The following is a 27,547-nucleotide window of genomic DNA, read 5'->3' as shown; positions in this document are numbered from 1 at the left end:
GGCGCCGTAGCCGGGGGCATGCTGCGACGTCACGTGAGGGGGAGGGCGATTCTGCCCCACCAATCCCAGCCAGACGGCGTGGGGCGGAGGGTGGTCGTCATTGGGCCTCGGCGGCAGGCGCCCCTGCCTCTGCTACCTGTTGCTACGGGCGCTGTAGAGCTGCAGCGAGGCGCGCGGGAAGGGTCGTCTCGCGAGAGCTCGGCTCCCTTCTTGACCGTGGCAGCTGCAGCGGTCCTGGGACTGACATGGACGCTCACGAGGACTACGTTTGGCCGAGGGCAACCTCGGAGCTCATTCTCCTCCCGGTCACAGGTCTGGAGTGCGTGGGGGAGCGGCTTTTGGCGGGTGAGTTTTGACGCGCGCGCTAGCGGAGAAGAAACTGAACGCTTGCCTGGGGAGCGGCCTTAAGAACAAAGGGATGCCCCGAGGAGGAGGACGGGCGGCGGGCGGGAGCCCGGAGATGACGGGGTTGAAGCGCGGCCCGAGGAGCCCAGGAAACAAAGAACTGAGGTGGCTCCCGAGGCCTTTCATAAACTGCAGGTGACGCGGAGAGGGCGGGTGGACGGCAAAAAGGAGCGGGGAAACGCGGTCGGCGGGGGCGGGGGAAGGGAATGAGAGACGCCTGTGGCCGCTTCGATGGGTTGGGCGGGACCTTGGCCTCTCCCGAGGGGGCTCGGCGAGTAGGTCGGCGATGAGGCCCCCCCGTGGGCGGGTCCAGAGCCCGGGGCGTGGCCTTTCGGGGGGTGGGCAAGGCCCAGAAGGGGGTGTGACCTCTCCGGTGTGAGGGTGCGGCGGGTGAGGCTCTTACCTAGAAGGTGGGGATGAAGAGCCTTTGACCAGGATGGGGTCGCGGGAAGCCGAGGACGAGACCTTTCTGAGGAGGCCAGTGCTTGGGGAGACGGAGGCTGAGGTCTCTCCCGAGACGGTTGAGTTCCTGGAAGTCCGATGTCGATGCCCCTCCGAGGAAGGTCGGCTCGGGTAGCAGAGGCCAGGGATCTGAGGCGGCAGAGACCTGGGGAGCGGTGAGGTTCGACTGGAAAGCCACTAGTGACCGATGATGGTGCTGCTGAGTTTGATAAGGGTCCCAAGGCAGAGCACTGGCTGTCAAGCCTTGAGTGAGTTGCTACCAATCCTAACGGGGATGGATGGTATGGGGATGGGGGATGGGGCGAGGGATGGCCCAATTTTGATGTGGTGTGGGGGCTCTGGGAGCCCAAGGTTCCTACACTGAGCTAAACTCCTAAGGCTCCTGGAGGAGAGGATAGCTAAGCAGAAAGCTGAAGAACCGCAAAAGTAAACTAGAAGAGAAGGTTCCTGGCAGAGGGTGAGCAAGCCAAAGGCCTTAAGACTGAGTTTGTCACTTTGTGTGAAAGAGGGAATTCTTATGAGGCTTCAGTGGGAGGGGAGGCTGGTTAGGAGAAGAGGCTGGAGAAATGAACAGAGGCCAGACCATTTTAGGCCTAGATTTGACTTTATCCCTAAGGGCATAAGGTCCCAGTGGTGACGCCCCATTGAAAGGTATTAAGCGTGGGAATGGCTTGGGAAGTTCAGATCAAAAGCTTTTAAAGTGAATTCACCTATTCCTGTGACTTCCAAAGAGACTTTTTTTTTTTTTTTGTACGCGGGCCTGTCACTGCTGTGGCCTCTCTTGCTGCGGAGCGCAGGCTCTGGATGCACAGACTCATTGGCCATGGCTCATGGGCCCAGCCGCTCTGTGGCATGTGGGATCTTCCCGGACTGGGGCACGAACCCACGTCCCCTGCATCGGCAGGCGGACTCTCAACCACTGCGCCACCAGGGAAACCCTCCAAAGTGACTTTTATGTTGACAGTTCTCAAATCCCACCCATGTGTACTGATAATCTAAATGTGTATCTACAATCTGAATTCCCAGCCCTTGTTGTCAAGTGCACAGGTGCCTACAAATTGAAATACTCCTGCTCAGCACAGGGAACACCAGCCACTCAGGTGCCCAAGCCCAAGAATCTACCTTGTTCCCTAGGCCAGTCTGGTTGATTTGCACTTCATACATGTGTCATCTGTCTATTTTTTTTTTTTTACCTTTATTGCCATCAAATTTGAGGCCATGCACCTATGCCTCCCTGACCCCCTCAGTAGTGTTCTCTCTAGCCCATCCTTGAGCCCTTTGTTTCCTGTTCTAGCCACACTACCCAAAGCTCTTGCTCACCTCAGGGCCATCAGAATTGCTGTTTCCTCTGCTAGGAAAGGTTCACCCCCTCTCACTCCTGCCTGCTCTTCCTTTGGCTAACTCCTGCTGATCCCTGATTCCTCAGCCTAAATGTTTTGTCCTCCACGTGGCCTCCCCAGACACTCACCCAGTCTGGTTAGATCAGACCAGGGTTTCTTAGTCTCGGTACTATTGATATATTGGAACAGATCATTCTTTGTGTGAGGGGCCGTCTAAATTGTAGGATGTATAGCAGCATCATTTAGCCTCCACTCCTAGATGCAAGTAGCACACACAACTCCCGGTTGTGACAACCAAAAATGTCTTCAGACATTACCAAATGTCTTCTGGGGGGGAAATTGCCCCTCTGTTGAGAACCACTGGAGTAGACTTTCCCATTTTATATCCTTTTTTTAAAAAAAATATTTTTAAAGCAACCTATATAGTTCTTTCTTGGAACTTACCAAAATTATAACTGTGTAGTTTACTTGTGTGATATTGTTCATTTGTTTTTAATATTTATTTATTTGGCTGTTCCGGGTCTTCATTGCTGTACGTGGGATCTTCAGTTGCAGCATGGCAGGATCTTTTAGTTGCGGCATGAGAACTCTTAGTTGCAGCATGCAAACTCTTAGTTGCTGTATGTGGGATCTAGTTCCCTGACCAGGGACGGAACCCAGGACCCCGGATTGGGAGCATGGAGTCTTAGTCACTGGACCACCAGGGACGTCCCTATTTATTTTTTAATTTTTATTTTATATTGGTGTATAGTTGATTAACAATGTCGTGTTGGTTTCAGGTGTACAGCAGAGTGATTCAGTTATACATATACATGTGTGTATTCTTTTTCAAATTCTTTTCCCATTTAGGTTATTACAGAGTACTGAGCAGAGTTCCCTGTGCTATATAGTAGGTCCTTGTTGGTTCTTCTATTACTTTTTAGAATATTTATATATTTTTTGGTTATCTGTTTTATTTTTATTTGTTTGGTTTTTTAAAAATATTTATTTTGTTGCGTTGGGTCTTAGTTGCAGCTCCAGGGCTCCTTAGTTGTGGCTCGCCAGCTCCTTAGTTGTGGCATGTGAACTTTTAGTTGTGGCATGCATGTGGGATCCAGTTCCCTGACCAGGGATCAAACCCGTGTCCCCTGCATTGGGAATGTGCACTCTTACCCACAGTGCCACCAGGGAAGTCCCCTGGTTATCTTTTATTTATTTATTTAAAGTATTTTATTTATTTATTGGCTGTGTTGGGTCTTTGTTGCTGTGTGCAGGCTTTCTCTAGTTGCGGTGAGTGGGGGCTACTCTTTGTTGCGGTGTGAGGGCTTCTCATTGTGGTGGCTTCTCTTGTTGCGGAGCACGGTCTCTAGGTGTGCGGGCTTCAGTAGTTGTAGCACATGGGCTCAGTAGTTGTGGCTCGCGGGCTCTAGAGCGCAGGCTCAGTAGTTGTGGTGCACAGGCTTAGTTGCTCTGTGGCATGTGGGATCTTCCCAGACCAGGGCTCAAACCCATGTCCCCTGCATTGGCAGGTAGACTCTTAACCACTGTGCCACCAGGGAAGCCCCTGGTTATCTATTTTAAATATGTGTGTGTACATGTCAATCCCAGATTCCCGATCTATCCCTCCCCCCACTCTTTCCCCCACCCTGTAACCATAGTTTTTTTAAAATTTCATCGGAGTGTAGTTGATTTACAATGTTGTGTTAGTATCAGGTGTACAGCAAAGTGATTAGGTTATACGTATACATATATTCATTCTTTCTCAGATTCTTTACCGATATAGGTGATTACAGAATGTTGAGTAGAGTTCCCTGTGCTATACAGTAGGTCCTTGTTGGTTATCTGTTTTTTATATAGTAATGTGTGTATGTTAATCCCAAACTCCTAATTTATCCCTCCCTGCCACGTTTCCCCTTTGGTAACTGTAAGTTTGTTTTTGAAATCTGTGAGTCTGTTTCTGTTTTGTAAATACGTTCATTTGTATCTTTTTTTTTTTCTGGCCGTGCCTCACAGCTTGTGGGATCTTAGTTCCCCCACCAGGGATCAAACCCTGGGCCCTCAGCAGTGAGAGCGTGGAGTCATAACCACTGGACCGACAGGGAATTCCCTGTTTGTAGACTTTTTGATGATGGCCATTCTGACCAGTGTGAGGTGATAACCTCATTGTAGCTTTGATTTGCATTTCTCTGATAATTAGTGATGTTGAGCATCTTTTCATGTATTTTTTGGCCATCTGTTGTGTGATATTGTTTAATGTCTTCCTAATCCACAGGAGCAGGGTCTTATTCATTACTCCAGCATATCGTTTATTGTCTGGTTTATGATCGATGTTCTGCAATTTTTTTTTTTTTTTTGACCGCACTACAGGGCTTTCGGGATTTTAGTTCCCCAACCAGGGGTCGAACCCGAGCCCCAGCAGTGAAAGCCGAGTCCTAACCACTTGACCACCACGGAATTCCCAAATAAATGTTTATTGAATGTCAAAAGATTGAGATCACAGGCTGGGAATAGCATGAGGGATTGCTGTTGTCATCTCAGGTTAAGAGGTGATGTCCTGGATCAAAGTCACTGCGGGGGATTGGATTTACAAATTCTTTAGAAATGAAATCTGCAGAACTTGGAGACAAGATGTGGGAAGTTAAAAGGAATGGGCTTCCCAGTTTGAGGCTGGGGTTGGGCAAAAGATGGTAATAGTCATTGGAGTGAGGAGCATGGAGTGAACTTGAGGATGAGCTGGTAGAGTAGGATGTGCCTGCAGGGCAGCCAGGGGGCAGCTGAGGGTCACAGCAGCATCTGCTGCTAAAGTGTGTGCTGCCTTTCCCCATTGATATTGAACATACTCACATCTTCTGAGATACAGAGAAGAAGCTCCTGGAAATCAGGAGGGGTTCTGCTGTGGACCCAAGGTGGAAAGATTGATTTACTGGGTCTCCCTCTCCGCTGGGGGAGGTGGGAGTGGGAAGAATGCATGTAGAGGTAAATGAGGCCAAGGATTTGGGGACTAAAGCTGAGAGGGTTCCTGTCTGAAGCATGAGAAGTTAGGTGGGGTGAGCAGGAGACTAAGTTTGAGGAATTCATGGTTGAATTGAATGTGATGGGTGACTGATGAGGGGATCAGAAAGTCAGCACTGAAGGTACAGCTGAAGGTGAGACCAAGGATTTTCCAAGGTTCAGGCCTGTAGGACTGAGTGACCTAATATATTCATAAGCTACATACTGAGAATTTTCCCTGCTCCCTGTCTCTTCTTCATGGCTCATCAGAGTTAGGTGAGGGGTTCTGATGCGGCTCTTTGCCTCTGTCCAGGTGAGGGGCCAGATGTCCTGGTGTACACCTTGGATTTTGGTGGACATCTGCGGATGATGAAACGAGTGCAGAACCTGCTTGGCCACTATCTTATCCATGGGTTCCGAGTGCGACCAGAGCCCAACGGAGACCTTGACTTGGAGGCCATGGTGGCGGTGTTTGGGAGCAAGGGACTCCGAATTGTGAAAATTGGCTGGGGACAGGGCCGCTTCCGGGAGCTCTGGCGCTCTGGCCTGTGGAACATGTCTGACTGGATCTGGGATGCCCGTTGGCTTGAGGGGAACATGGCCTTGGCCCTGGGCCACAACTCAGTGGTGCTGTATGACCCTGTGGTGGGGTGCATCCTGCAGGACGTGCCCTGCACCGACAGGTGCACCCTCTCCTCAGCCTGTTTGATTGGAGATACCTGGAAGGAGCTGACCATAGTGGCGGGTGCCATTTCCAACCAGCTCCTTGTCTGGTACCCAGCAGCTGCTTTAACAGACAATAAGCCAGTAGCCCCCGACCGACGGGTTAGTGGGCACGTGGGTGTCATCTTCAGCATGTCGTACCTGGAAAGCAAGGGCTTGTTGGCCACAGCTTCAGAAGACCGAAGTGTTCGCATCTGGAAGGTGGGTGACCTGAGGGTGCCTGGGGGTCGGGTGCAGAATATTGGGCACTGCTTCGGGCACAGTGCCCGTGTATGGCAGGTCAAGCTCCTAGAAAATTACCTTATCAGTGCAGGAGAAGACTGCGTCTGCTTGGTATGGAGCCATGAAGGCGAAATCCTACAGGCCTTTCGGGGCCACCAGGGCCGTGGGATCCGGGCCATAGCTGCTCATGAGAGACAGGCCTGGGTGATCACTGGGGGCGATGACTCAGGCATCCGGCTATGGCACCTGGTGGGGCGTGGGTACCCGGATTCGGGGGTCTCCGCCCTCTGCTTCAAGTCCTGTAGCAGGCCAGGTGCCCTCAAGGCTGTGACGCTGGCTGGCTCATGGCGAGTACTGGCAGTGACTGATACAGGGGCCCTGTACCTTTATGACCTCGAGGTCAAGTGCTGGGAGCAGCTGCTGGAAGACAAGTGCTTCCAGTCCTACTGCCTCCTGGAGGCAGCCCCTGGTCCTGAGGGCTTCGGACTGTGTGCCATGGCCAATGGGGAAGGTCATGTCAAGGTTGTCCCCATCAACACTCCAACTGCAGCTGTGGACCTGACCCTGTTCCATGGGAAGGTGCACAGCCTGAGCTGGGCCTTGCGTGGCTATGAGGAGCTTCTGTTGCTAGCATCAGGCCCTGGTGGTGTGGTGGCTTGCCTAGAGATCTCTGCTGCGCCCTCTGGCAAGGCCATCTTCGTCAAGGAACGTTGCCGGTACCTCCTACCTCCAAGCAAGCAGAGATGGCACACATGCAGTGCCTTCCTACCCTCGGGTGACTTCCTGGTGTGTGGAGACCGCCGGGGCTCTGTGTTGCTGTTCCCCTCCCGACCAGATCTGCTCAAGGATCTTGGGGTCGGAGGCAAAGTTGGGGCTGGTACTGGAGCACTTGGAACAGGTAGTGGCAGTGGTGGGAGTGAGAACGCCTTGTCTGAGTGGGGCCCTGTGTCCACCCTCCCTTCTCTGCATGGGAAACAGGGTGTGACCTCGGTCACCTGCTATGGTGGCTACGTGTACACTACAGGGCGTGATGGTGCCTACTACCAGCTCTTGGTGCGAGGTGGCCAACTCCAACCAGTCCTAAGGCAAAAATCCTGTCGAGGTATGAACTGGGTGGCTGGGCTCCGAATGGTGGCTGATGGGAGCATGGTCATCCTGGGTTTCCACGCCAACGAGTTTGTGGTGTGGAGCCCCCGGTCACATGAGAAGCTGCACATTATCAACTGTGGTGGAGGGCATCGATCCTGGGCTTTCTCTGATACCGAGGCAGCTATGGCCTTTGCCTACCTCAAGGATGGGGATGTCATGCTGTACCGGACTCTGGGTGGCTGCACGCGGCCACATGTGATTCTCCGGGAGAGCCTGCATGGCCGTGAGATCACTTGTGTAAAGCGTGTGGGCACCATCACCCTGGGGCCTGAATTTGGGGTGCCCAGCTTCATGCAGCCTGACCACCTGGAGCCTAGCAGTGAGGGCCCTGGCCTGATTGACATTGTGATAACGTGCAGCGAGGACACCACCGTCTGTATCCTGGCACTCCCCACAGCCACAGGCTCAGCCCATGCACTTACAGCTGTCTGTAACCACATCTCCTCAGTGCGTGCAGTGGCTGTGTGGGGCACTGGCACCCCAGGTGGCCCTCAGGATCCTCGGCCGGGCCTGACTGCCCATGTGGTGTCTGCGGGGGGCAGGGCTGAGATGCACTGCTTCACAGTCATGGTCAGCCCAGACCCCAGCACCCCAAGCCGCCTTGCCTGCCACGTCATGCACCTTTCGTCTCACCGGCTGGATGAGTACTGGGACCGGCAGCGCAATCGGCACCGGATGATAAAGGTGGACCCAGAGACCAGGTGAGGTGCACTGTCAAGACAGGAGCATGGGGTGGGGGGGCATGCAGGGCAAGCCCTGTGCCGCTGCTCCCAGGCCCTGCCTGATCGCTGTGTACTTTCCTTGCAGGTACATGTCCCTAGCTGTGTGTGAGCTCGACCGGCCTGGCCTTGGCCCCCTTGTGGCTGCAGCCTGTAGCGATGGGGCAGTGAGGTGAGCACATAGGACCCAGGGGGCCTGGAGACAAAAGAAAAGGATGTAAGGATGTTTAGAATGGGTTCTGAGCTGGGCCATCCCCTGCCCCCCCCAGGCTCTTTCTCTTGCAGGACTCTGGGCAGCGGCTACAGCTCCTGGCTGAAACCTTCCACCACAAGCGCTGTGTCCTCAAGGTCCACTCCTTCACACACGAGGCAACCAATCAGCAGCGGTGAGAGGGGCTGTGTGGTGGTCCTGCATGGGTTTGGTGGGGGCTCCTATTGCTTTCCATTCCCCTCACTGACCCGGCTGCCTTTTCCTGGCTACCAGGAGGCTGTTCCTGTGCAGTGCAGCCACGGATGGCAGCCTGGCCTTCTGGGATCTCACCACTGTGCTGGACCATGGCTGCCCTGCCCTGGAGCCTCCAGCGGACCCTGGGCTTCCCTACCGTGAGTAGCTAGAGTGCCACTGTGGCTGTCCCCCCACCTCCCAGTGCACTCAGCCAAGTGTTGAGCTGGGTAAGTGACAACCATCTTCTTCCTCCAGGGCTGGGCAGCCCCTGCCTGACCCTCCAGGCTCACAGCTGTGGTGTCAACAGCCTGCACACCTTGCCCACACGTGAGGGCCATCTTGTGGCCAGTGGCAGTGAGGATGGCTCCCTCCATGTCTTTGTGCTTACTGTGGAGGTGCCAGAGCTGGAAGAGGCTGTGGGGGGTGCTGAGCTGGTGCCCCAGCTACAAGTGCTGGAAGAATACTCTCTCCCCTGTGCACATGCTGCCCATGTGACAGGCCTCAAGATCTTAAGCCCAAGCCTCATGGTCTCAGCCTCCATTGACCAACGGCTTACCTTCTGGCGTCTGGGGCATGGTGAACCCACCTTCATGAACAGTACAGTGTACCACGTAGCAGATGTGGCCGACATGGACTGCTGGCCTGTGAGCCCTGAGTTTGGCCACCGCTGTGCTCTTGGGGGCCAGGGCCTTGAGGTTTACAACTGGTATGACTGAGATGTCCCGCGGTGGCCGGCATGCTGGGCATGGGGCCTGCTCACAGACAGAGTGACTGTCTGTGCCCATGCTCAGTGTGCCTTGAGGGGAGGAAGAGGCAGCCGCGGGTTCCTGACTCAAGAGCAGGAGCTGGAGGTGAGTTGAAAGCCACCTGGGCAGACCAAGAATATGCCCCACTCCCCACAATGGGACAAAACTTTGTCACAGAAGCAATTTATTTTGGCTCCGGGTCTCTAACAAAATCTGTGGGTTTTTTTCCCTTTCAGTTGATGACTTTGTGGACATTCCCATATATTGGGGCCTCTGTGGCCTTAGATGTGACTCAGTGGAGGGAGACCCAGCATGGCCAGCCCAGTGTGGAGCACTTCACGCACAGCCCGCAGAAGTTGCAGACGGGCAAACATTTGACCAAACAAGTGTGGTCGAGGCTCCTGGAGGAGAGAAAGGGGCCTGCTGGTCTCACCCTTTGCTTCCCCTGCACCCCCCACATATGCCCTTTTGCTGTGCACTTACCCCTAGGATGTGTACCCGGTTATAGTATGAGCTGAAATCCATGCTGAGCTGTACCAGGAACTTGCACACCTAGAGACAGAGACTGAGTCAGTGGTCTGTCTCTCTTTGTGCCCCAGAATAAAGAATAGTGTGTGCAGTCTGTCCCAGTCTCCTCTGCCTTACCATCTCTGTGCGTGCGGTGATGTGGAGCCCTGGGGCTGTGCAGGGCAGGGCTGCTGTCTGGCTCAGCAGGTCTGGGAAGGGGAGGACGCTGTTGAAGAGCAGCAACCACTCACCCTGTGGGGGAGAAGGGTGCTGGGAGGGAAAGGCCTGAGCTTTGCACATGTGACAGCTACCCAAGAGGGGCACTCACCTCATCATGTAGCAGGGAGAAATCCAGACTGCTCACAGGTGGGAAAGTGGGGTACAGACCTTGTTCCATGCTGCACTTGTAACTCTCAAAGAGTGTGGCAAGACGTGCACAATTATACATGACAAAGGTGCCACTTTTGGTGCCCTTCGTGGAAATGCTGTCGGCCAGGGCCAAGAGAAGCTGAGGAATGAGGGCACAGCTGCAGAGGGAGAACAGCCACTGCACACCCTGTCCCCACAAGCCCTGGCCCAGCAGGGCGCCCAGGCTCACCTGACTTTGTGGGGCTGTGCTGAGCATCTCAAACTTAATGGTTGCCACAGGGAGAACCCTGAAGATTTCCATCCAGGCTGGGTCTGAAGGAGTACGGATCAGTTAATCAGTCTCTACAGGCAGGGAACAAGGGGGGCAGGGCTGCAAATGACCTTCCCCTACCCAAAGCACAGCCAGGGTCTCCCAGGCGCACCTTGTGCCAGGTCCCTACCGTGCTTCAATGCTGAGGCTTTGCACACCTGGGCATGCCGGAGCCTGCATTTTGAAAAGAGTGAGAGGAGGACCAGTGGGCAGAGTCCCCCACCGCAACTACCCTGGCTTGGTGGCCTTCCAGCCTCACTCACTCGTAGTACTCGGGGGCAGTCAGGGTGCCAGGTGCACCAGCTACTTTCACTGGGCCACAGACCAGGTGCTTCTGTCAGGAAGATAGCAGGGGCTCAGCCAGCTGGTGATACCCTCCAGGAACCTAAATTTGGTTCCTGGACTCCCCCAGCTTTTTACCTTAGGACCTCCATCCCCTAAGGGTAGCCTCCTCAACCTATTCAATATTCTCTGGGCTATGATGCCTCCAGAGAACTCCCAGCACCTGCTGCACGTGCTCACCAAGCCTAACATCTCCCCAAGGTCAAGAATCACCTTCTGGACCCATCAACTAACAAGTGGGTTTCAAGGGCCCTCTGAGGTTGGCGTGGGGAGCCACCATCACTAACCTACCTGTCTGAGAGGAGCCTGGTCATCCAACTTCCACCAAAGCAGGTCCAACTTCTGTTGCTGGAACTCCTCCTCACAGCTCACCACGTGTACAACCATGCAGCTATCTGCACCAGCATCTGGGGCTGCAGCCTATAGGGTAGGACAGTCACTGCCGGGGACACAAGACACCTGGTTTGCCAGAGGCCTGCAAGGTGGGGTGTCAGTCACTAACCAGGCCTAGGGAGCTGTCCTCAGCCCAATCCTGCACAGCCTGCTGCAGCTCCGCCAGCACAGCGAGCAGATCCTCCGTCACTGCGAAGAGGACAAACAGGCCTGAGGCCGGCGGGGAGTGCGGGGCCCGACTACTTTCTGGCCCTGCTAGGCTCCGGGTCCTACCCAGACAGCTGTCCAGGTTGGGGTCATAGCCAGTTGTGCGTCCCCGTTCGTCCACCAGCTCCTTCAGGCACACTCGGCCCAGGGCGCCAGGGGGCAGGGCTTCCGTGTTACGGGCAGGGGTGAGCTCTGCAAGCGCGCGGCTCCTCAGGGCTTCGGTCGCAGCTCTCTCTGAGGCCGCGGGCCAGTCCACCCGCAGCTGCTGCAGGAAGGTCGGCATGTGCGGGTCCCGCACGGCGGGCACTAGGCGCACACTCACCCTGCGAAGCGAGGCGGCCGCCTCAGCCCGAGCACCGAGCTCAGCTATACCCCCCTTTCCACCCGCAGCGGCTCTCGGGCCCCCATCGCGCGCTTTCCCCTTTGTGGGACCGCGCCCCAGCTCACCTGTGAGCGTGCAAAACTCGCGCCAGGTGGTCGGCCACGAGCACGGCACGCAGCTGGCTCAGGCGGAGGGCGCAGGGGCTGCCGCGCAGCGCCGGGCAGTGCAGGACGACGCGCGGGCCCAGGGCGGCGGGGGCGGTGGGCGCGGCATAGGCGGCCACGGAGCCCAGGACGCGCTCGAAGACGGCAGACCGCCGCAGCCGGAGCGCCAGCCCCGCGGGAGTTGGAGCGCAGCTCAGTACCGGGGCCACGCCAGGACCCTGCAGGCCGACGATGGCGTGAACCACGCGCTCGGGCACCTGCGGGAAGACAAGCTGGTGAGCGGGTCGCGGCGCTCCCAGCTATCTCTGGCCGCACGTCCCCGCCCTGCTCGCGCCCACCTGGTCGTCCCCGAAGCGCGCCTGCAGCGCGCGCCGCGGTGCCAAGAAGTCTCGGACACGCAGGTGGCGGGCGCGTGTCTCCTTGAACCACACTGGGCCGCCCGGCCCCAAGGCCGCGTTGAGGGCTCCCAGCGTCTCCTCTACCCCAAGGCGCATGGCGACCGGAAGTAGGCACAACCGGAAGCAAGGAACCGGAAGCAAAATTTCGAGGTCGAACTTCCAGGAGGACCAATTGGTTGGGGCGGGGATCTGACTGCGGCCCGTGAGTGGACAGGTGCGGTCGATCTACGACTCCAGTGCTACCTCCGCGTGGCCCACCAGCCTGGCTCGGCTCCGGGTCCGAAATCTCTGGGTACGCTACGGGCCTAGGATTCTCTCGCCGTTGCCCGCAGTAGCAACCAGGGAAAGAACCTAAATCTTACATATATGTATTTGTGATAACGTTTCATTTGCTCCATTTACACATGATCAAAACGGCAAAAGTCCCAAGTGGATTCTCACTGAAATAGGGCGGCTAACATTAAAGCCACTTTCATGACCTACTGAAAAAGTCACATTTTTAAGAGAATTTGTGTTCTCCAGTTTCGGGTTATTTGCAAGCATTCCCTCCTTTGACATATGGGTTGTCTTTATTCCTAATAAATGCCTACTGATAGAATTGACGGCTTTTTCCTCTTGAATCTTGAGTAATTAGAACCATCATGATGGTTTCCAGAAGCTCTTAATGCTTCTCTCCTTGAACCTGGTGTACTTTAACAACGCTCCCACTTCCTGGTTTAGGCAACCAGCCATTGTGGGTCAAATAAACAATGTGACCATGAGAAGACCCAGCTTAAGAACAGTTCTCTGAGCACCCCACTCCTCTACCAGTGAGAATGCTCTTTCCTCTGTCCCACCAGGGATCCTGAATGCCTTCACTTTACTGTAACTTAGATAACCCTTTCCTCTTTTCCTTAACGGGGATTGAACCTAACGCCGTAGAGCGCTGTGCAGCAGATCACTGGCAAACCCATGATCTCTGGAGCAGTGAGAATAACCAGAGCTCCGAAAGGAGAGAAGCCTAGGCGCAGGAAAAGCTTGGAAAGGCCCCTTTCTGGGCTAGGGCTGCAAGGCCCTGCTGGGAAGCGCCGAAAGAGCACTGGGCGGACACGACATTCCCGATGGTTTCTTGGGTGCCCACTCAACGGGAGTGATCGTGTCATTCCAAAGCGCTTTCCATGCGTCACGCGCACGACCCGGGGACAGCTGCTAACAGGGTTGGGGGCTAGGAGGCGGAGCTGGGGACTTCAGCTACTCTGGGTGCATGAAGACGGTTGGGGGTGGTTTTACCCCAGGAAGTGAAAGGCTATCTTTAGCGAGCTGCGGGCTCGGGCTGCCCTGTGGGACTCACCGCCATTTGCAGCCCTATCCGGAGGCCCTGGGTCCTCCCTCCCTTGCCAATGGTACCTCGGGCTCCAGAGATGGCCACCGCCTCGGCTCTCCGACGTCTACGCCTGTCACTTCTAGCCTGAGGGCGCACCTGAAAGAGGGACGGAAGCCAGAGCGACCCAATAAAGCATGTCTGGGGATCAGGGACTAGCCCATTCCATCTGGGTCAGGACGCTGCTCAGGCAGGAGAGCAGGGAACGAAATCCAAGTGCAGCTGGAATGCTCTGGAGACAACAGCTGCTTTTGGGATTCCGTTGCCCGCTGTCCAGCCGGGGGGGGGGGGCGGTTTGAGGGGGTTATCCCTCGCCCTAGGGCCAGATCAAAACGCCCCACTCCCAGTCGGCGGACTCAGGAGGTGAAACCAAGTCTAGTGGGAACAAGCCGCTCACCTAGGTCCCCAAACAATATGGGTGGTGGTGGCCTTCCCCGGGACCAGGTCCCGATCCGGATTAGATCCGCGGGGTAGGATTAGTCCTGTTGATCTCATGCAGTCAGGGCCACTGCAGTGACGGTGGCGGGGCGGGCTTCGGGATAAACCAAGAGGGAAGCGCGCCCGTGGGATCGGAGGGGAAGTAAACCCTCCTCGGGGACACCCCGGCACCCGGGACCCTTTGTCCGGTGACGCTGCCAGTGCCCGGAGCGCTAGGGGCCAAATGGGCCCGCACGGCAGCGACGGGACTCCCGGAAATCCATTGCGACCGTCCTCGGTTGTGTCGAGCCTCCCGCCAGCCCGGTCCCGAGGGTGGCAGACGCGGCAACGTGCCCCTGAGGCCAACACACGGTGGGCGCGCGGAGATGCCAGAACCTGCGCGGGCGCCAGCGATTCTCACGCCAGTAGGCCTTCTGATTCGGCTAAAGACGGGGCGCAAGGAATTCTCGGGACGCAAGCGAAGTGAGCGAGGACAGGGCGACGCTCCAGCCGCTATCTAGTTCAACGTCTGGTCGGGTTTAGGCCCAGTCGGCCGCTGAGCAACTAGAATTACCCTACGAAGACATCCCCTTCCGCTTGCACTGGCCGCAGATTTGGAGCCATTTTATGGCGAAACCAACCAGCCACGCCCCCTCGCGCTCTGGAGAGGCCAATCCATGCTCAACCACGCCCCGTGCGACTCGCGGTCGCGGCGCCAACGGTCGCGCTTGTGACGGTTAGGGAGGGGCGGGACTCGGGGGGATAACCGAGGGAAACCTGAGCTGCCCACCCCGCCCTCGGAACCCGACTCTCCAAAGCCGGGATTAGCCGCTTGGGGGCTGACGCCACGCCCTAGCCAGGTGTGCGGGAGTCGAACAGGTGCTCGGCCGCTCCGCGCCTGGCGGCCGGCGTAATGGCTGAGAGCCGGGGGCCAGGTCGCGGCTGGGGCCCAGGCAGTGCCGAGGCCAGCCACGCCACCAGGTGTCCGGCTCCCCCAGGACGGCCTGCGGGGGTCTGGGGAGGGGCGGACAGCAGGTGCTGACACCGGAGCCGCGCTGGGGGATGCGCCCTCATGGGACCGAGGCCCCTGGCCCGCTCCCTCCTCTCTCCCGCGCTGGGCCGGCCGAACTGCGCTGTGCCCTCCGCAACGCTGGGGGCGCTGTAGCCGCGCTAGGCTTGGTGACGCCACGACCCCGCTGTGCCTGCGCCAGCCTCCCTGCACGCCGGTCCGCCATGGCCGCCGCGTTCGTGCTTCGGGCCCTGTACGGAGCGCGGCTCGCCCTTCGCTGTCCGCCCGCGCAGCTGCCATGGTGAGTCTGGACCCAGCGTCCCTGACCACCCGGCTCCTACGGCCGGCGATTCCCGGCCCCCTAGACCCTGACCATACCTCTCCGCAGGGCCCCGCGGCGTGGGCATCGGCTCACGCCGGCGGATGACGAACTGTATCAGCGGACGCGCATCTCTCTGCTGCAGCGCGAGTCCCCGCACGATATGTACATCGACAGCTACAACAGCCGCGGCTTTACGGTCAACGGAAATCGCGTACTTGGGCCCTGTGCGCTACTCCCACACTCGGTGGTGCAGTGGAACGTGAGCCCTTCCCTGCAGTGAGGAAACGGAGGGCCAGAGTCACAGGCCTGCCCCCTGATTCTGTCCCTGGCACAGCTGGCTTTTCTTTTGCCCCGCACCGGAGCAAGTAGAGGGTCTCTGGGGAAACCTAGGTGGAGTTGTATTTAACTTGTCTCCTCCCCACACAGGTAGGTTCCCACCGGGACATCACCGAGGAAAGCTTCTCTCTCTTTTGGATGCTGGAGCCCCGAATAGGTATTGGAGGAGGGGAGGGCTGAAATGCTGAGCCCCAGAAAGCCACCCTCTAGACAGACCTGGTTGTAGACTAGCCATGCCCGTCCGTCCCTAGAGATTGTTGTGGTGGGCACTGGAGACCGGACTGAGCGGCTGCAGTCCCACTTGCTGCGAGCCATGAGGCAGCGAGGCATCGCTGTGGAAGTGCAGGACACAGTATGTTTGGGACTTGGGAATGCGGAGGGGAGCCCAAGCCTAGCACTAGCCCAGCTGATGCTGGCTTTCTCTTTGCAGCCCAATGCCTGTGCCACTTTCAACTTCCTGTGTCATGAAGGCCGAGTGACAGGAGCTGCTCTCATTCCCCCACCTGGCGGGGCTGCACTCACCTCTCTGGCCCAAGCTGCAGAATGAACCACCAGGAACTTACATGACCCATCCAGGAGGGCCCTAGCACCTTTTGCAGAATGCAGGGGTTCCCAAAGCTTTCACTAGCCCCTCCCTCTTTGTTACTGTAACACTTGTTTGCCAGCAAATTAATAATTTAACCCACTTCTCTGATTTTGTACTAGGTGTGTTGCTGGCCAGGAGCTGCTGGCTCATTGAGTTCTTGGAGGGGGTTCCGAACCAAGGGGTCATCTATTTGTCTACATTGCTTGGCCTCTCAGAGGCCAGGAGACAGTATAGGCACCTGTTTTAAGCTGTGTAGCTATCTACTTGTTGACATGCAGATTTGAGGGGACCTCTGTGTTTTCTCCACAAGGTCCTTTTAGAGATTCAAGTTAGAGAATATGTATGTGGGTCTCAACCTGATCCCATGGTGGCCAAACTTTGGGTTAGCAGGAGGCCCCGCGGATGCCAGTCCAGAGCCCTATGGACTGTTCTGTGACCCTTCCTAAGCAGCCACAGGCAATTTCTGAGACCAAACCCTTGGGTCTGAGCTGCCTTTTGAGATGCCTCAGGAGGGGCTTTTTGAATCTAGTACTGCCCCCCACTTCCAGTTCCTTGAAGCATCCTTATCTCGGGGCATGAGGCTTTCTCTGGAAATGAAGGTGGTTTGTTTTTGTGTATCTGTGATGGTGGCCTGCAGAGCCCCACCTGCTTGTTGACCTCAAAGATCAGGCATTACTTTTTTTCAAACTTTTATTGAAAAACCGAGGGTGTGCTGTATCCCTTTTCAGAAAAGACGCTTCTCATACCTGTTGGCAGAAGGACCAGCTGTGAGGTGAGGGCAGGAGTATGGAGGCATGGAAGAGACCTCCACCCCAAGGACAGAGACAGTGGAGAGGGTTGGTCACTTACGAATGGAGGCTGTGGACACCACCTTCCACCTGAGCTGAGGATGTTCTCTTCTCAAACTTGAGCTCTCCAGAATACATCATGGCTCTGAAGAGAGGCAGAAGTCAGATGTGGGTAGCTGGCCCTGGACCAGGCCCTCTACCCAATGTCCCAGCTCCCTAAGCTTACCGGACTTGGGTCAAACTCTTGGCACCAATGTCCTGGCAGGAGTGCTGGATGCCGGCAATCAGGTAGGGAACAAATTTGTGGATGGATCCTTTATCCTGCACAGCCCCAGACACCCCCTGGGCCACCTTGATTTTGTCAGCTTCACTGCAGGGAAGAGGCAGGAAACAAAGGCAAAGTCACAACATGGATGATGTTGCCAGTGCAGGGTTAGCATAGGGCAACTGACCTGCCTGTCCCACCTGAAATATCGGTTCTGGCTGCTGAGATGCTTGTCCATGGCATCAAGAGAACCCATACCACGATATTTCTTTAGCCGGATCCCATCAGAGAAAAAATACTCGCCAGGGGCTTCAGTGGTAGCAGCCAGGAGGGAGCCCATCATAACTATGGACAGAAGGAACGCTGGGGGAAGACCCTGAATGCCATTAGGGAAGGAGACCCACTAGGCTCCCTGAATGTTGGGCCTCACCTGTGGAGGCCCCAAGGGCCAAAGCTTTGGCAATATGGCCCACATTTTGGATTCCTCCATCAGCGATGACAGGAACACCAAAGCGCCGTGCATATTCTGACACCTTGTACACTGCTGTTGCTTGGGGCCGCCCACAGGCCAGCACTGTTGAGACACGGAGGAACAAATGAGGGTGGCGTTAGTGGGGACAGGCAAGAGGTTCTGTGGCCACAAATCAGCACCAAGGAGCTCTCAGTTACACCTGCACCAGGACTACAGCCTGGTAGAGGAAGAGTCTTGTCTGGGATGGCTGCTGCCCCATCAGCCTTAAACAGTACAAATAGCTGTGATGGCCTCCACTCACCCTTGGCATGTGCGCGTGCATATGTGCATGGCCCAGTGCAGCCTCAAGCACATGCAGTCAGCAGCCAGGAAAGCCCCGCCCAATTGATATCAGGTCAGGTAGGGGTCACCGTGCAGTTAGTACCCAGAGACCCACCCCTTGCTCCCGCATGGTGGGCAGCTCAGGCAAGATCAGGGCAGTGGTCATGTGGAAGGAAGAGTGGACCCCAGAGGTGGTCCTTAAGCTGTGCCTGCTGCAGGAGATGTGGGCAGAGCAGGGCCTACCTGGTGGAGGTCCTGCCCTACAAACACCCCAGGAAGAGGAGGGAGCTGTGTTCTTGAGCAGCTCCCAAAACCATGGTCTGTCATTCAGTTTGCCTTGCCCACCCATCAGCACCACAAACCCCGGGAGCTACAGCTACAGTCAACCAAGCAGCCGGGCAGTGGGCAGCTGGGCCGGGCCAATGGACCGGGCCGGACTTACTATAGCAGCCCGTGACAGTAGAAGGGCATTTGGGGCTGTGGGACTTTATGTCTGGAGGGATCTTGGGAGCCGCTAAATAAAACAAACAGACCAGAGTTTAGAGAGGGCACGGAGCAGGAGCGGGGAGGCCAGGCTAGGCAGGGGGCAGGGGGGAAGTGGCAGGTGAAGAATGACGAGAGCTCGTCTTACTTCCAGCATGTTACCCATCCAAGGGGCCTGTTTGGCCCTGGGGCTGCCCCTACTGAGGACTCAGTTTAGTTCCCGTAAGAGCGCTTGGCTCCAGGGCATGTGGGGCTAAGGGCCCTGCTAAAGCCAGGTCTCTGAGGGCCTTGCCAAAATGTCTTCTTACCTTCTTGGGTGATGCAGATGGAGCCACTGCCCATTCCCACCCGCAGGGCATCTACACCAGCATCAATGAGGTTCTTGGCCTGAGCAGCTGTGACCACTGCAGGGAGGAACAGGGAAAGGCTCACATGAAGGTCTACGTGGGAGCCTAGCTCCCCCACTCTCGCCTCACATCCTTCAGTGCCCAGTCTTGTCTCACCATTGCCTCCAATGACTTGGAGACTGGGGTATTTCTCTTTGATGTACTTGATCATGTTGATCTGGAAGATGGAGTTTCCCTGGGAAGAGTCCTGAGACAGGAAGGTAGTCCCAATGAGACTGTGGTATGACAGCTGCTCCTACCACCCCACCTTGCCTGTGCAGCAGCTCACCAAAACCACCACGTCCACACCAGCCTGGGCTAGCAAGTCCAGCCGATACTTGTCATCCTCATGAGTGCCAATGGCTGCTCCACACAGCAGCTGCTTCTTGGCATCTTTGGAGGCCAGTGGGTAATCTCGGTTTTTCTTCAGGTCTGTCCGGGCAATGATGGCCACTAGCTCATCATCTTCATTTACAATGGGTAACTTTCCTGGGGGCAGGGCAGACATAAATCAGGACCTTGGTCTTTGGTTCCAGAACCCTTCCTACCTCTAGGACTCACCCTTCTTGCTGCGCTGCAGAATTTCATTTGCTTCCTTCAATGTGATGCCTGCAGGGGCTACCACCAAGTCTTCCCTCTTTGTCATGATCTATAACAGAGGGGAGTTGTGAGAAACGGCAATAGGAGATCAGGCCTCCAAAAGACCCTGCCCTAACTCAAGGGTGAGGTTCCAAAGACCACCATGTTTACACACCTGCACCCAGACTACCCTCAAGTAAACCCAACAGTCTGCAGCAATCTAGTGGCAAGAGTGAGAATTTAGTAGAAAGCACATCAGGTGCATGGAGCACATTGTGGAGAAAGAGCCACACCGGAGAAATGACAAGAGGAGGCTGAAGTTAGTCCTTGAGCACAGCCCCCACTCTGGGTGTGGCAAAAAATTTGGGTATGCTGGCAAACATTGGGCAGATTGAAAGCCTTTGGTGGGGAAGGGATGCAGGAACCTCATGAAAGGGTCAGAAACTTAGCTGGGTGTTCATCTTTCCTGGACAGCAGATGCCCTCAGAATTGCCATTCAGACAACAGAACAGAAGCCTTTATCTTTAGCCTGGGCTGTCAGAGTTTGCTTGTGCTCTGTCAGTGGCACCCACCTCTCCCAAAAACCGGTCATGCTCCTCCTCCTTGAGAAAATCAATGTCCCTCGAGGAGATGATGCCCACCAGGCGGCTCCCCATCCGGCCTGTGTCAGTGATGGGGATACCACAGAAGCCATGCCGGGCCTTGGCTTCAAAGACATCCCTCACTCGATCCTTGGGACTGAGGACCACAGGGTCCGTGATGAATCCCTGCTCATATTTCTGGAAGGGATGGTGAAAAAGGGCACTTCTGAACCACTTTCATCAGACTTTTGGTTTGAAGCCTGGGATCTGTGCCAGCTCCCCCTTTGGCAGTACCACAGGATCAAATCACACGAACACTTCAAACCCAGAGCTAGGAGACATGACTGAACTTCAGGCACTATCCACCTGGCCCTCTTCTGTTGCTTTAAGACACAGGGTCTCAAGCTCTTCTCGAGAACTGAACCCCCACAGTGGGAAAGAAAGGATCCTAAATCAGGAGAATAATTCCCCCACTCCCACCCCACTCCACCTCAGTGCAATTCCCAGGAGCTCTTGACAGTGATCTTTTCCCTTCTGACCTTCACTTTACGAACTTCATTGGCCTGGAATTCTGGTGTACAGTTGTGGTGGATGAAGCCAATACCACCTGTAAGCTGCAGGATACACAGGAAGAAAATGGGAAAAGTGACAAAGAAGAGTGGCATGATTGTATGCCTGTGGGAAAGAGAGATGGGGCCCCTGCTTCTGCCCTCACATGCCACAGTGCTCACCGCCATTGCTATGGCCATCCCAGCCTCTGTGACTGTGTCCATGGGTGAGGAAACAAGTGGGGTCTTCAGAGTGATCTTTTTAGTCAGAGCAGAGGTCAGGTCCTAAAGAAATAAGGCCAACTAATGTGCAAAAGCACCTCATATACCTCAGGGCGGTGCCATGTTCCCCGCAAAACAGGTGCTCTGTATAACCTGCATGCCAGTAAGACCATTCCATAGCATCCACCCCCCAAAAGCAATTTACTGAGATAGCCGAGAGGGGACAGCAGCACTTTTATCCAACCTTGATACTTAGGATCCAATTCCTGTCCATACTCACCACTTGGTCTGCAGTGAAATCGATGTACCCGGGGAGAATGAGAAAGTCACTAGAGGGGAGGGGAATTGGGAGTAAGGGTCAGGCTTATGGCAGCCTGAGACGCCATCCTCATAAATCATCTCTTAAGGCATTCCGGCAGAGGGAAATGACCTAGCCCGAGTATCACAGGCAAGGCAGAGAACAAGGTAGAGATGGAGACAGCGGACCTTTTCTGCCACCTAGCTGTCATCAGCGCCTCTGGCATCCTGACAACTCCATGTGCCCAGAGAACGGAGTTTCTAACCTGGAAATCTCAGGCACTACCAAGATGCCTCCTCCATCCCGCCCGCTTCAGACCTGCCAAACTGAACCTGAGATGGGTGGGGAGTTTCCGGAACCTGTCCCCCACGCCCGAGCCAAGCGGGCTCAATGGAAGCCCCACCCGGCCTCCCAACCCTGCGCGCCGCTCCTCTCCTGGCCCAGGTGAGCCCGGTAGGCCCGCACTTGTAGGTGAGGCCGTCCCCGCAGTTGAACAGCTGCTGTGCCGTGAGCCCGTCGTCCGGCACGTAGGACGTGCCCCCACTAATCAGGTAGTCGGCCATGGCTAGCGCGGGGGAAGGCCGCGCGTCTCCGAAGACGTCGCCGCAGAGGCCTCCGCCTTCTGGGCCGCGCCAATGTAAACCCGCCGATATCGTCACTGCGCCCAGCGCGTCGCCAACGTCAGGACGCAGCACGCACGTACAGAGCTCGTACGCCTCTAGGGCGGGGCCGGCGGGAGGGAACGCAGGCGCATAGCACGCCCTAGGGCTGTTTCCTTTTGCTACCCCCTCCCACAGGACCTCGCCCCGTCCAACGAACAAGCAAGGCTTTGCTGCCACTGTCCCGCCTGGCTCCTCCCAAATGAAGAGGCGTTGTTCACTAGCATGTTGAAAAGACGTGCTTGTCATTCTTAATAAACAACTAGATTAAGAATACATAAGAGAAACAGAGTGGTATCTTTATATGATACACAAGTGTATGTTACAAGAATTCCATCAGGCACAGAAGCCTCAGGTTTAAGGCCTCAATGTTAGGCCAAAAAAAAAAAAAAAAAAAAAAAAGACATGGTAAAGTTTTTACTTTAACATCTAAAATGTCACTTGTCATAAAGGAGGGTGTAATAGAAATTGTCTTTAATAAATCATAATTGAAGTTCCCCTCATTTTCCTTCCATTAAGATGCTAGGTTTATGTCTGAGCATGAAGAAAGAAGACCATGGCTCCCCTGTGGTCAGCGAAGTCTGCCAGTCAGAGTGGAAGCCAGCTGGGGAGATTCCCTGGAGGGTCCATCCATCATTAATTCCATCTTTCTGGAGGAAGGGAAGGGGCGACATCTCTCCTAACAGTCCAAGCCCTTTCCTCAGGCCCCACACAAAAAAAGTCAGCCAGCAACTGTCTAGGACATCTGGCTCTCAGGAAACCCAGAGCCCCCATGGGCTGAGAAGTCTGCCACAGCAGGTTTATGAAGATGCACAGGGGGCAAAGTTTCCTTTTACATTTGAAATAGAAGCAGTCTGAAAGGGTTCATAACTACACCAATAAAAAAAAGAAAAGAAAAAAATGGAGGCCTCTTCTTTAGTGTGAAAGTGTCCGTTTTTTCCTGGATGGTCTCCCTTGCACCATGGCTGAGGGATCTCAGTGCATGGTGCTTGCGTTGGCCACTGCAATGGCCTCCTGAATTTCTCGTATCACCAGGATCCGAGTCAGCATCTGTCCCATCTGCTCTCTGCTGATAGGCTGGACTGAGTACCAGATTGGGCTGTTGGGGGCCACCACCGGCTCGGGCGTCAGGTAAAAGGTGTCATTCCGGCCTTTCACACTCTGGGGGCTGAAGAATACATGGGTAAAAGCTGGGTAAAACCACCATGGTCTCAACCCTCCCACCATGAACCTCCTGAACAGATGCTATCTGCAAAAGATGGGAAGCTCTGGAAAGCATGGTGGCACAGCTCCTAAATTCCATGCAGCCAATACACACTACCTCTAGGACGTCCCTTTGGAGTTACTGCAAATGCCAGTGTTAGGGTGCCCATCTTCTGCTCCTCCCTCACACACTGCCAGGTGTGATTCCTCTACTAGGGCTCCCGGGGCTCATCTACTTGAGTCCAACCATATCCCACCCTGAACCAATTTCAGCACCCAGAAGGTCTATCTCCAAGTCTTTGCTATGTTGTTTCCTCTACCCCATCCACTGATAATTCCTCAACTTGATCTGAGGGACTCTGACTTCTCTGCTTGCTATGATGCTGGCGCCTTTACCTGGACTCTCACCCCCTCAACGTTGTGCTGTACTTCTCTTAAGTACTTAGCACATGCCATCCTCTAACAGTTATTCATCCACTGATTCAAGATTTATCAAAGGGCTACTGTGTGCCAGGCCTGCACTAGGTGCTGATATTAAAAGAAATGAATAAGACCCAAGAGTCCCTATATTATGGAGTTTACAGGTAAGAGGGGAGACAGACAGCAATTAAAGTTACATAAAGACAAAGAAAATAACAAACAGTGGTAAGGGTTACAGAAGAAACAGCTGGAGAGAACAGGCAGGGAATTTGGAAATGCTTCCCTAATAAAGCTCTTTTAAGGATGGATAGCAGCTAACTAGATAAACAGGCAGGGGGTGGTAGGGTTTGCCCAACAGCAAAAAGTTCTGGGCAGAGGTCTTGAGGAAGGGAGAGCATGATGCCCTTCAGTGGAGAAGAGCCAGTGTGGCTAGAGAGCCAAGAGCTACACAGACATGAGGTTAACAAGGGAGAGTACATGAAAGGCCCTGCTGGCCACATTAGGATTACTGTCTTTCTCTGTAGAGTAAAAGGTTTTAATCTAAGTAACACGGTAAGACCTACAATGTAGAAAGATCTTCTGGCATTGCTGTTAAGATGATATACCAAACTGCAGGGGCAAGAAAGAATGAAAGCCAAGGAAAGGAGTTCCCCTTAGACTGACAGTGGTGGTGAGAAAAGGTCAAGTCCAGGAAGATGCAGGGCTATATGCTCAATATGTAACAGAGGCAGCCTCTCTGTACTGTCCTCCCTCTACCTTCATCCTCTCTCCATGAAAGTGGACCATCAGGGAGCAGTGCTGGGCACATGCTTTGGGAAAACCAATAAGCTTGCTTCTATATTTCACTTTTCAGAAGTGTGTTTTTACTCTGCCTGTAACTAGAGAATGCTTTTGCACGCACACACACACACGTCACTCAGTCACAATAAAGCCTCCTCACCATTTAAAGAGGTAGAAATCGTAGAGCTTGATAGGACATCTCAGTGGATTCTCTGGATTTTCCGTCTGTTCTGCATACATGTCATCTGTAACTATAAAACATACCCCACCACCACCACAGACATGGCATCAGATTGCCTTTACTCAGGCTCAGGTTAGAAACCTTAGGCTTCCAGCCATCCCAACCAGGAAATACTGGGAAGGAAAAGGGTGTGAGGCATGGGCAGTGAGTATGAAAGGAAAAAGCAGCTATCATTTCTGGGGCGTTTCTGCTTCTAGAAGAGTTTGAAGTTTCTGGCTGGGGAGAAGGGAATGGAAAACTCCTATCCAGCAAATCCCAATCTTCACACTCATTACTAGACCCCAGGCACAAGGGCAGGGCAGGACTAGTAGCACCTGTTTCTGCAACCCCTACCTCTTTCCCCTACCTTTCTGGCCAGTCTGGTGTATCCCAAGTGCCTTCAGGTACCGAATACTCGTGCTTTTATCCTTAGGATTAGAGGGGTTCTTCTTTGTCTGTCGTAAGACCTTGGAGAAGGCCAGCTTCATGTGCTGGTCCACTGTCTTCAACAGGAAGTATCTGCACCACAAGTGAAAGCAAGGCAAAGGGAGGGGTGCCAGGAGGAGACTGTGACTTACCCTCCGCCATCAGGGCTTCAGAGGAGCCGCTGCCCACACTCCCAGAATCTGGGCAGGCCCACGCCCAAACACACTGTCTAGTGGAGGAATCTCATCAAGACTGATGGTAGAGATCTGGCAAGGCTGTCTGCCTCACTGGTCAGCACACAAAATGTAGCCAAGTGGGGCTGAGGGCTTTCAGTAGCTCAAAGGCTCTCAAGTATATATCAAAGGTATTCAGAAGTCCATCTGGATAGTTTCTACCCTCTTCACTGGGCAGATGCCAGCAGTGGCTAAGCATGGAGCCTCTAGAACACTTACTTGGTGTTAAAGAACATGAGGGTGGTCAGCAGGGTGGAAGGGGAGTGAGCGCCGAGCTGCTTGCACTCCCACAGCATCTCCTCAGTCACGTGGCTGGGCAGGACATAGCCTAGGAGGAACAAAGTACTGCTACAACAAGAGGATGGCAGGCAGTCCCTCAAAGGTGCAGGATGGGAGGTGTGAAGCACAACAAGGACCACACAGGAGTACAAACTTAATTGGAGAAGTCTTCCTGGGATATGGCAAAATCATCTGGAAAGCTTGTTAAAACACAAACAGCTGAGTCCCAACCCAAGTTTCTGGGCAGGACCTGAAAATGTGTGTTCAACAAGTTCCTAACACCACACTTTGAGAACCACTGCCCTACATGATCACTCTCACCTGATGTTAATTCTTCCTCTAATTGCAGATTAATATGGGGTAGAAGGACATCTCTCAGAGAAACACCCCAAAGTATAAGCCAACCTCTCTGCATATATGCAAACTTCTCTGAAAAGAGGGTACAGAGCTTTCATTATACTTTCAAAGGTATCCAGGCCAGGGCCCAAAGAACTGCTATACATGCCCATTTGCCCTTGTTAAACTTCTCATGTCTTCCATCTCTAGAAAGCAAACCCATTCTCATCCCCTTTGGAAAAAGGGGAGAATGATATTCAGATCTATTATAGGTTTCCTCCATAGGGCAACTTTTACTGTTAAGACCCTGGTTCATAAGCTAACTGAATGCTGGACAGGAGCTAAGGCAAGAGCCTTGGGCAGGCAGGTCTACACCAAAGGAAGATGACACTTGGGCTGGTCATCAAGCCCCCTTCATATGTTCATTCAATAGTCAATGTCCAAGTGTATGTGTGCCAGGGACTGAGGGCATGGTGAAACAGCAGCAGACACCAGCATTCTCCTGCAGGAGTTTCAGGATTCTCCAGGCAGGGAGTGAGGGTGGCACTTCTTAGAAGTAGGGGAATGTTCTGCCCAATACATTCCTTTTCTCTATTCTTGCCAAAGCTAGCCCTCTGACTCCATTAGTGCACTTCCATCTCTTTAGGGAATGTCTGCCTCTACTATTCTACTTTGTGGCCCAATGGCAATGAGATAAACTTCCTTGCTCTCAGACAAATCTTAAGCGGGATGAGTGACAAGATAGCGCTCCTCAGGGAGGAGGGAAGGCCAGCCCTAGGAGTGGCCCCAGGCATACCTTGGCATGCCCTGTTTTCCCTGGGTTCACTCTGCCACCTGGTGTCACTTCCCTATAGTCACTTCTTAACAACACAACTGAAAGTGAACTTTAATGCCTGAAAACCAGAACTCCTGTCACGGGCCAACAGGAGATACAGATGGAAACAACATATAAAAGTCTCATAGTTCTGAATCTGAACTGCAAAGCATCAAAATGATCCATTTTATATTAATTTTTTTAGTTAGGCCTAGAAACCCAAGGAGCAATGAGCACCCCTACCATCCAGACTGTGATAACGAAATACCACTTAACACTGAAAAGTACCAGGCTCCATGGAGAACTGATGAATTCCACATTGGGAGACAGAAAATGTCCAGGATAAGCCTGGAACATTCAGGCAAACCAGAAATCAAGGAAGTAGGGTCATGTCAAATGAACTGAAGAGCCAATTTAAAGAGGCTCCAAATGGCCAAAGATGGGACAATTTGTGCATCATTAAAGATAACAAGTGAGGGCTTCCCTGGTGGCGCAGTGGTTGAGAGTCCGCCTGCCGATGCAGGGGACATGGGTTCGTGCCCCGGTCTGGGAGGATCCCACATGCCGCGGAGCAGCTGGGCCCGTGAGCCATGGTCGCTGAGCCTGTGCGTCCAGAGCCTGTGCTCCGCAATGGGACAGGCCAGAACAGAGAGAGGCCCGTGTACCGCAAAAAAAAAAAAAGATAACAAGTGAAATGAATTGAATCATATTAAATATGTTTAAATTAATTAGCTCACAATGATTCTTTAAACAAACAAACAAAAAAACCCCAGCTGGAGGAAGTTGGTGAACCAACTCCTTACTGTGAAAACTGCTAAACAAAGAAGAAACAAGCCCTTATCCTGTCTCTTCTATACAATCTATACTGCTAGGAATTCAAAGAGTTGATGAGGGAAAGTTTCTCTTTGTATTTCAGCTAATAATGAAGTAATAACATTAGAATACCACTGCTTGCAACTCCTCATGAATTAATGGATCCAGACATTATGGGCACCTGATGGAAGTAAGTAA

General features: G+C 54.2%; 5 protein-coding genes across 24 annotated transcripts in view; 2 read left to right on the top strand and 3 right to left on the bottom strand.

Annotated features, from left to right (window-relative positions):
* The first annotated feature begins 105 nt into the window (after nucleotides 1-105).
* WDR6 (WD repeat domain 6) lies at nucleotides 106-9,246 on the top strand. Of its 5 annotated transcripts, XM_067044290.1 has the most exons (8): nucleotides 133-345; nucleotides 5,491-7,020; nucleotides 7,147-7,224; nucleotides 7,720-7,972; nucleotides 8,079-8,162; nucleotides 8,260-8,376; nucleotides 8,475-8,593; nucleotides 8,691-9,246. In XM_067044290.1, the coding sequence occupies exons 1-8, from the start codon at nucleotides 246-248 to the stop codon at nucleotides 9,149-9,151; spliced, it is 2,742 nt and encodes a 913-aa protein (XP_066900391.1). In that variant the 5' UTR covers nucleotides 133-245; the 3' UTR covers nucleotides 9,152-9,246. The 5 variants fall into 5 exon arrangements, with proteins under 5 accessions (XP_058931112.1, XP_066900391.1, XP_066900389.1 ...); XM_067044288.1 differs by having other exon boundaries at nucleotides 7,147-7,972; XM_067044292.1 differs by lacking the exon at nucleotides 7,147-7,224 and having other exon boundaries at nucleotides 149-345.
* A 102-nt stretch (nucleotides 9,247-9,348) lies between these two features.
* Nucleotides 9,349-14,618, bottom strand: DALRD3 (DALR anticodon binding domain containing 3). 12 transcript variants are annotated; one of them, XM_059075141.2, is made up of 14 exons: nucleotides 13,951-14,569; nucleotides 13,580-13,652; nucleotides 12,134-12,544; nucleotides 11,757-12,052; nucleotides 11,376-11,632; nucleotides 11,212-11,291; nucleotides 11,001-11,129; nucleotides 10,631-10,701; nucleotides 10,480-10,541; nucleotides 10,287-10,369; nucleotides 10,017-10,196; nucleotides 9,827-9,940; nucleotides 9,665-9,733; nucleotides 9,349-9,582 (listed from the first exon to the last, which is right to left on the bottom strand). In XM_059075141.2, exons 3-14 carry the CDS (start codon nucleotides 12,287-12,289, stop codon nucleotides 9,463-9,465), a joined length of 1,617 nt encoding a protein of 538 aa, XP_058931124.1. In that variant the 5' UTR covers nucleotides 12,290-12,544; nucleotides 13,580-13,652; nucleotides 13,951-14,569; the 3' UTR covers nucleotides 9,349-9,462. The 12 variants fall into 12 exon arrangements, 10 of the variants coding, with proteins under 10 accessions (XP_058931124.1, XP_066900398.1, XP_066900399.1 ...); XR_010842570.1 differs by lacking the exon at nucleotides 12,134-12,544 and having other exon boundaries at nucleotides 9,827-9,897; nucleotides 13,951-14,608; XM_067044297.1 differs by lacking the exon at nucleotides 12,134-12,544 and having other exon boundaries at nucleotides 9,827-9,958; nucleotides 13,951-14,608.
* A 76-nt stretch (nucleotides 14,619-14,694) lies between these two features.
* Nucleotides 14,695-16,331, top strand: NDUFAF3 (NADH:ubiquinone oxidoreductase complex assembly factor 3). Of its 2 annotated transcripts, none has more exons than XM_059075143.2 (5): nucleotides 14,695-15,280; nucleotides 15,368-15,560; nucleotides 15,728-15,794; nucleotides 15,889-15,989; nucleotides 16,068-16,331. In XM_059075143.2, exons 1-5 carry the CDS (start codon nucleotides 15,033-15,035, stop codon nucleotides 16,182-16,184), a joined length of 726 nt encoding a protein of 241 aa, XP_058931126.1. In that variant the 5' UTR covers nucleotides 14,695-15,032; the 3' UTR covers nucleotides 16,185-16,331. The 2 variants fall into 2 exon arrangements, with proteins under 2 accessions (XP_058931126.1, XP_066900412.1); XM_067044311.1 differs by having other exon boundaries at nucleotides 14,743-15,280; nucleotides 15,368-15,497.
* Nucleotides 16,332-16,895: 564 nt separating this feature from the next.
* On the bottom strand, nucleotides 16,896-21,856 carry IMPDH2 (inosine monophosphate dehydrogenase 2). 3 transcript variants are annotated; one of them, XM_059075134.2, is made up of 15 exons: nucleotides 21,632-21,844; nucleotides 21,149-21,197; nucleotides 20,830-20,931; nucleotides 20,638-20,712; nucleotides 20,090-20,296; nucleotides 19,500-19,587; nucleotides 19,228-19,427; nucleotides 19,056-19,146; nucleotides 18,861-18,956; nucleotides 18,512-18,583; nucleotides 17,707-17,850; nucleotides 17,477-17,621; nucleotides 17,238-17,381; nucleotides 17,073-17,156; nucleotides 16,896-16,969 (listed from the first exon to the last, which is right to left on the bottom strand). In XM_059075134.2, the coding sequence occupies exons 1-15, from the start codon at nucleotides 21,727-21,729 to the stop codon at nucleotides 16,948-16,950; spliced, it is 1,617 nt and encodes a 538-aa protein (XP_058931117.1). In that variant the 5' UTR covers nucleotides 21,730-21,844; the 3' UTR covers nucleotides 16,896-16,947. The 3 variants fall into 3 exon arrangements, with proteins under 3 accessions (XP_058931117.1, XP_058931118.1, XP_066900395.1); XM_059075135.2 differs by lacking the exon at nucleotides 18,512-18,583 and having other exon boundaries at nucleotides 21,632-21,856; XM_067044294.1 differs by lacking the exons at nucleotides 16,896-16,969; nucleotides 18,512-18,583 and having other exon boundaries at nucleotides 17,069-17,156; nucleotides 21,632-21,819.
* A 247-nt stretch (nucleotides 21,857-22,103) lies between these two features.
* Nucleotides 22,104-27,547, bottom strand: part of QRICH1 (glutamine rich 1) — a 54,865-nt gene continuing 49,421 nt past the window's right edge. For both annotated transcript variants that reach the window (XM_059075132.2, XM_059075133.2), the window contains exons 7-10: nucleotides 25,327-25,435; nucleotides 24,816-24,967; nucleotides 24,389-24,479; nucleotides 22,104-22,993 (exon numbers count right to left, since the gene is read on the bottom strand). In XM_059075132.2, the coding sequence (XP_058931115.1) occupies nucleotides 22,801-22,993; nucleotides 24,389-24,479; nucleotides 24,816-24,967; nucleotides 25,327-25,435 (545 nt within the window). In that variant the 3' untranslated portion in view covers nucleotides 22,104-22,800. The remainder of the gene's footprint in view (nucleotides 22,994-24,388; nucleotides 24,480-24,815; nucleotides 24,968-25,326; nucleotides 25,436-27,547) is intronic.

This window comes from Kogia breviceps, chromosome 10, assembly GCF_026419965.1.
Source record: "Kogia breviceps isolate mKogBre1 chromosome 10, mKogBre1 haplotype 1, whole genome shotgun sequence".
Lineage (NCBI taxonomy): Eukaryota > Metazoa > Chordata > Mammalia > Artiodactyla > Physeteridae > Kogia > Kogia breviceps.
Note: the sequence above shows the minus strand (reverse complement) of the source record. Positions and strands in the feature narration are given on the sequence as shown.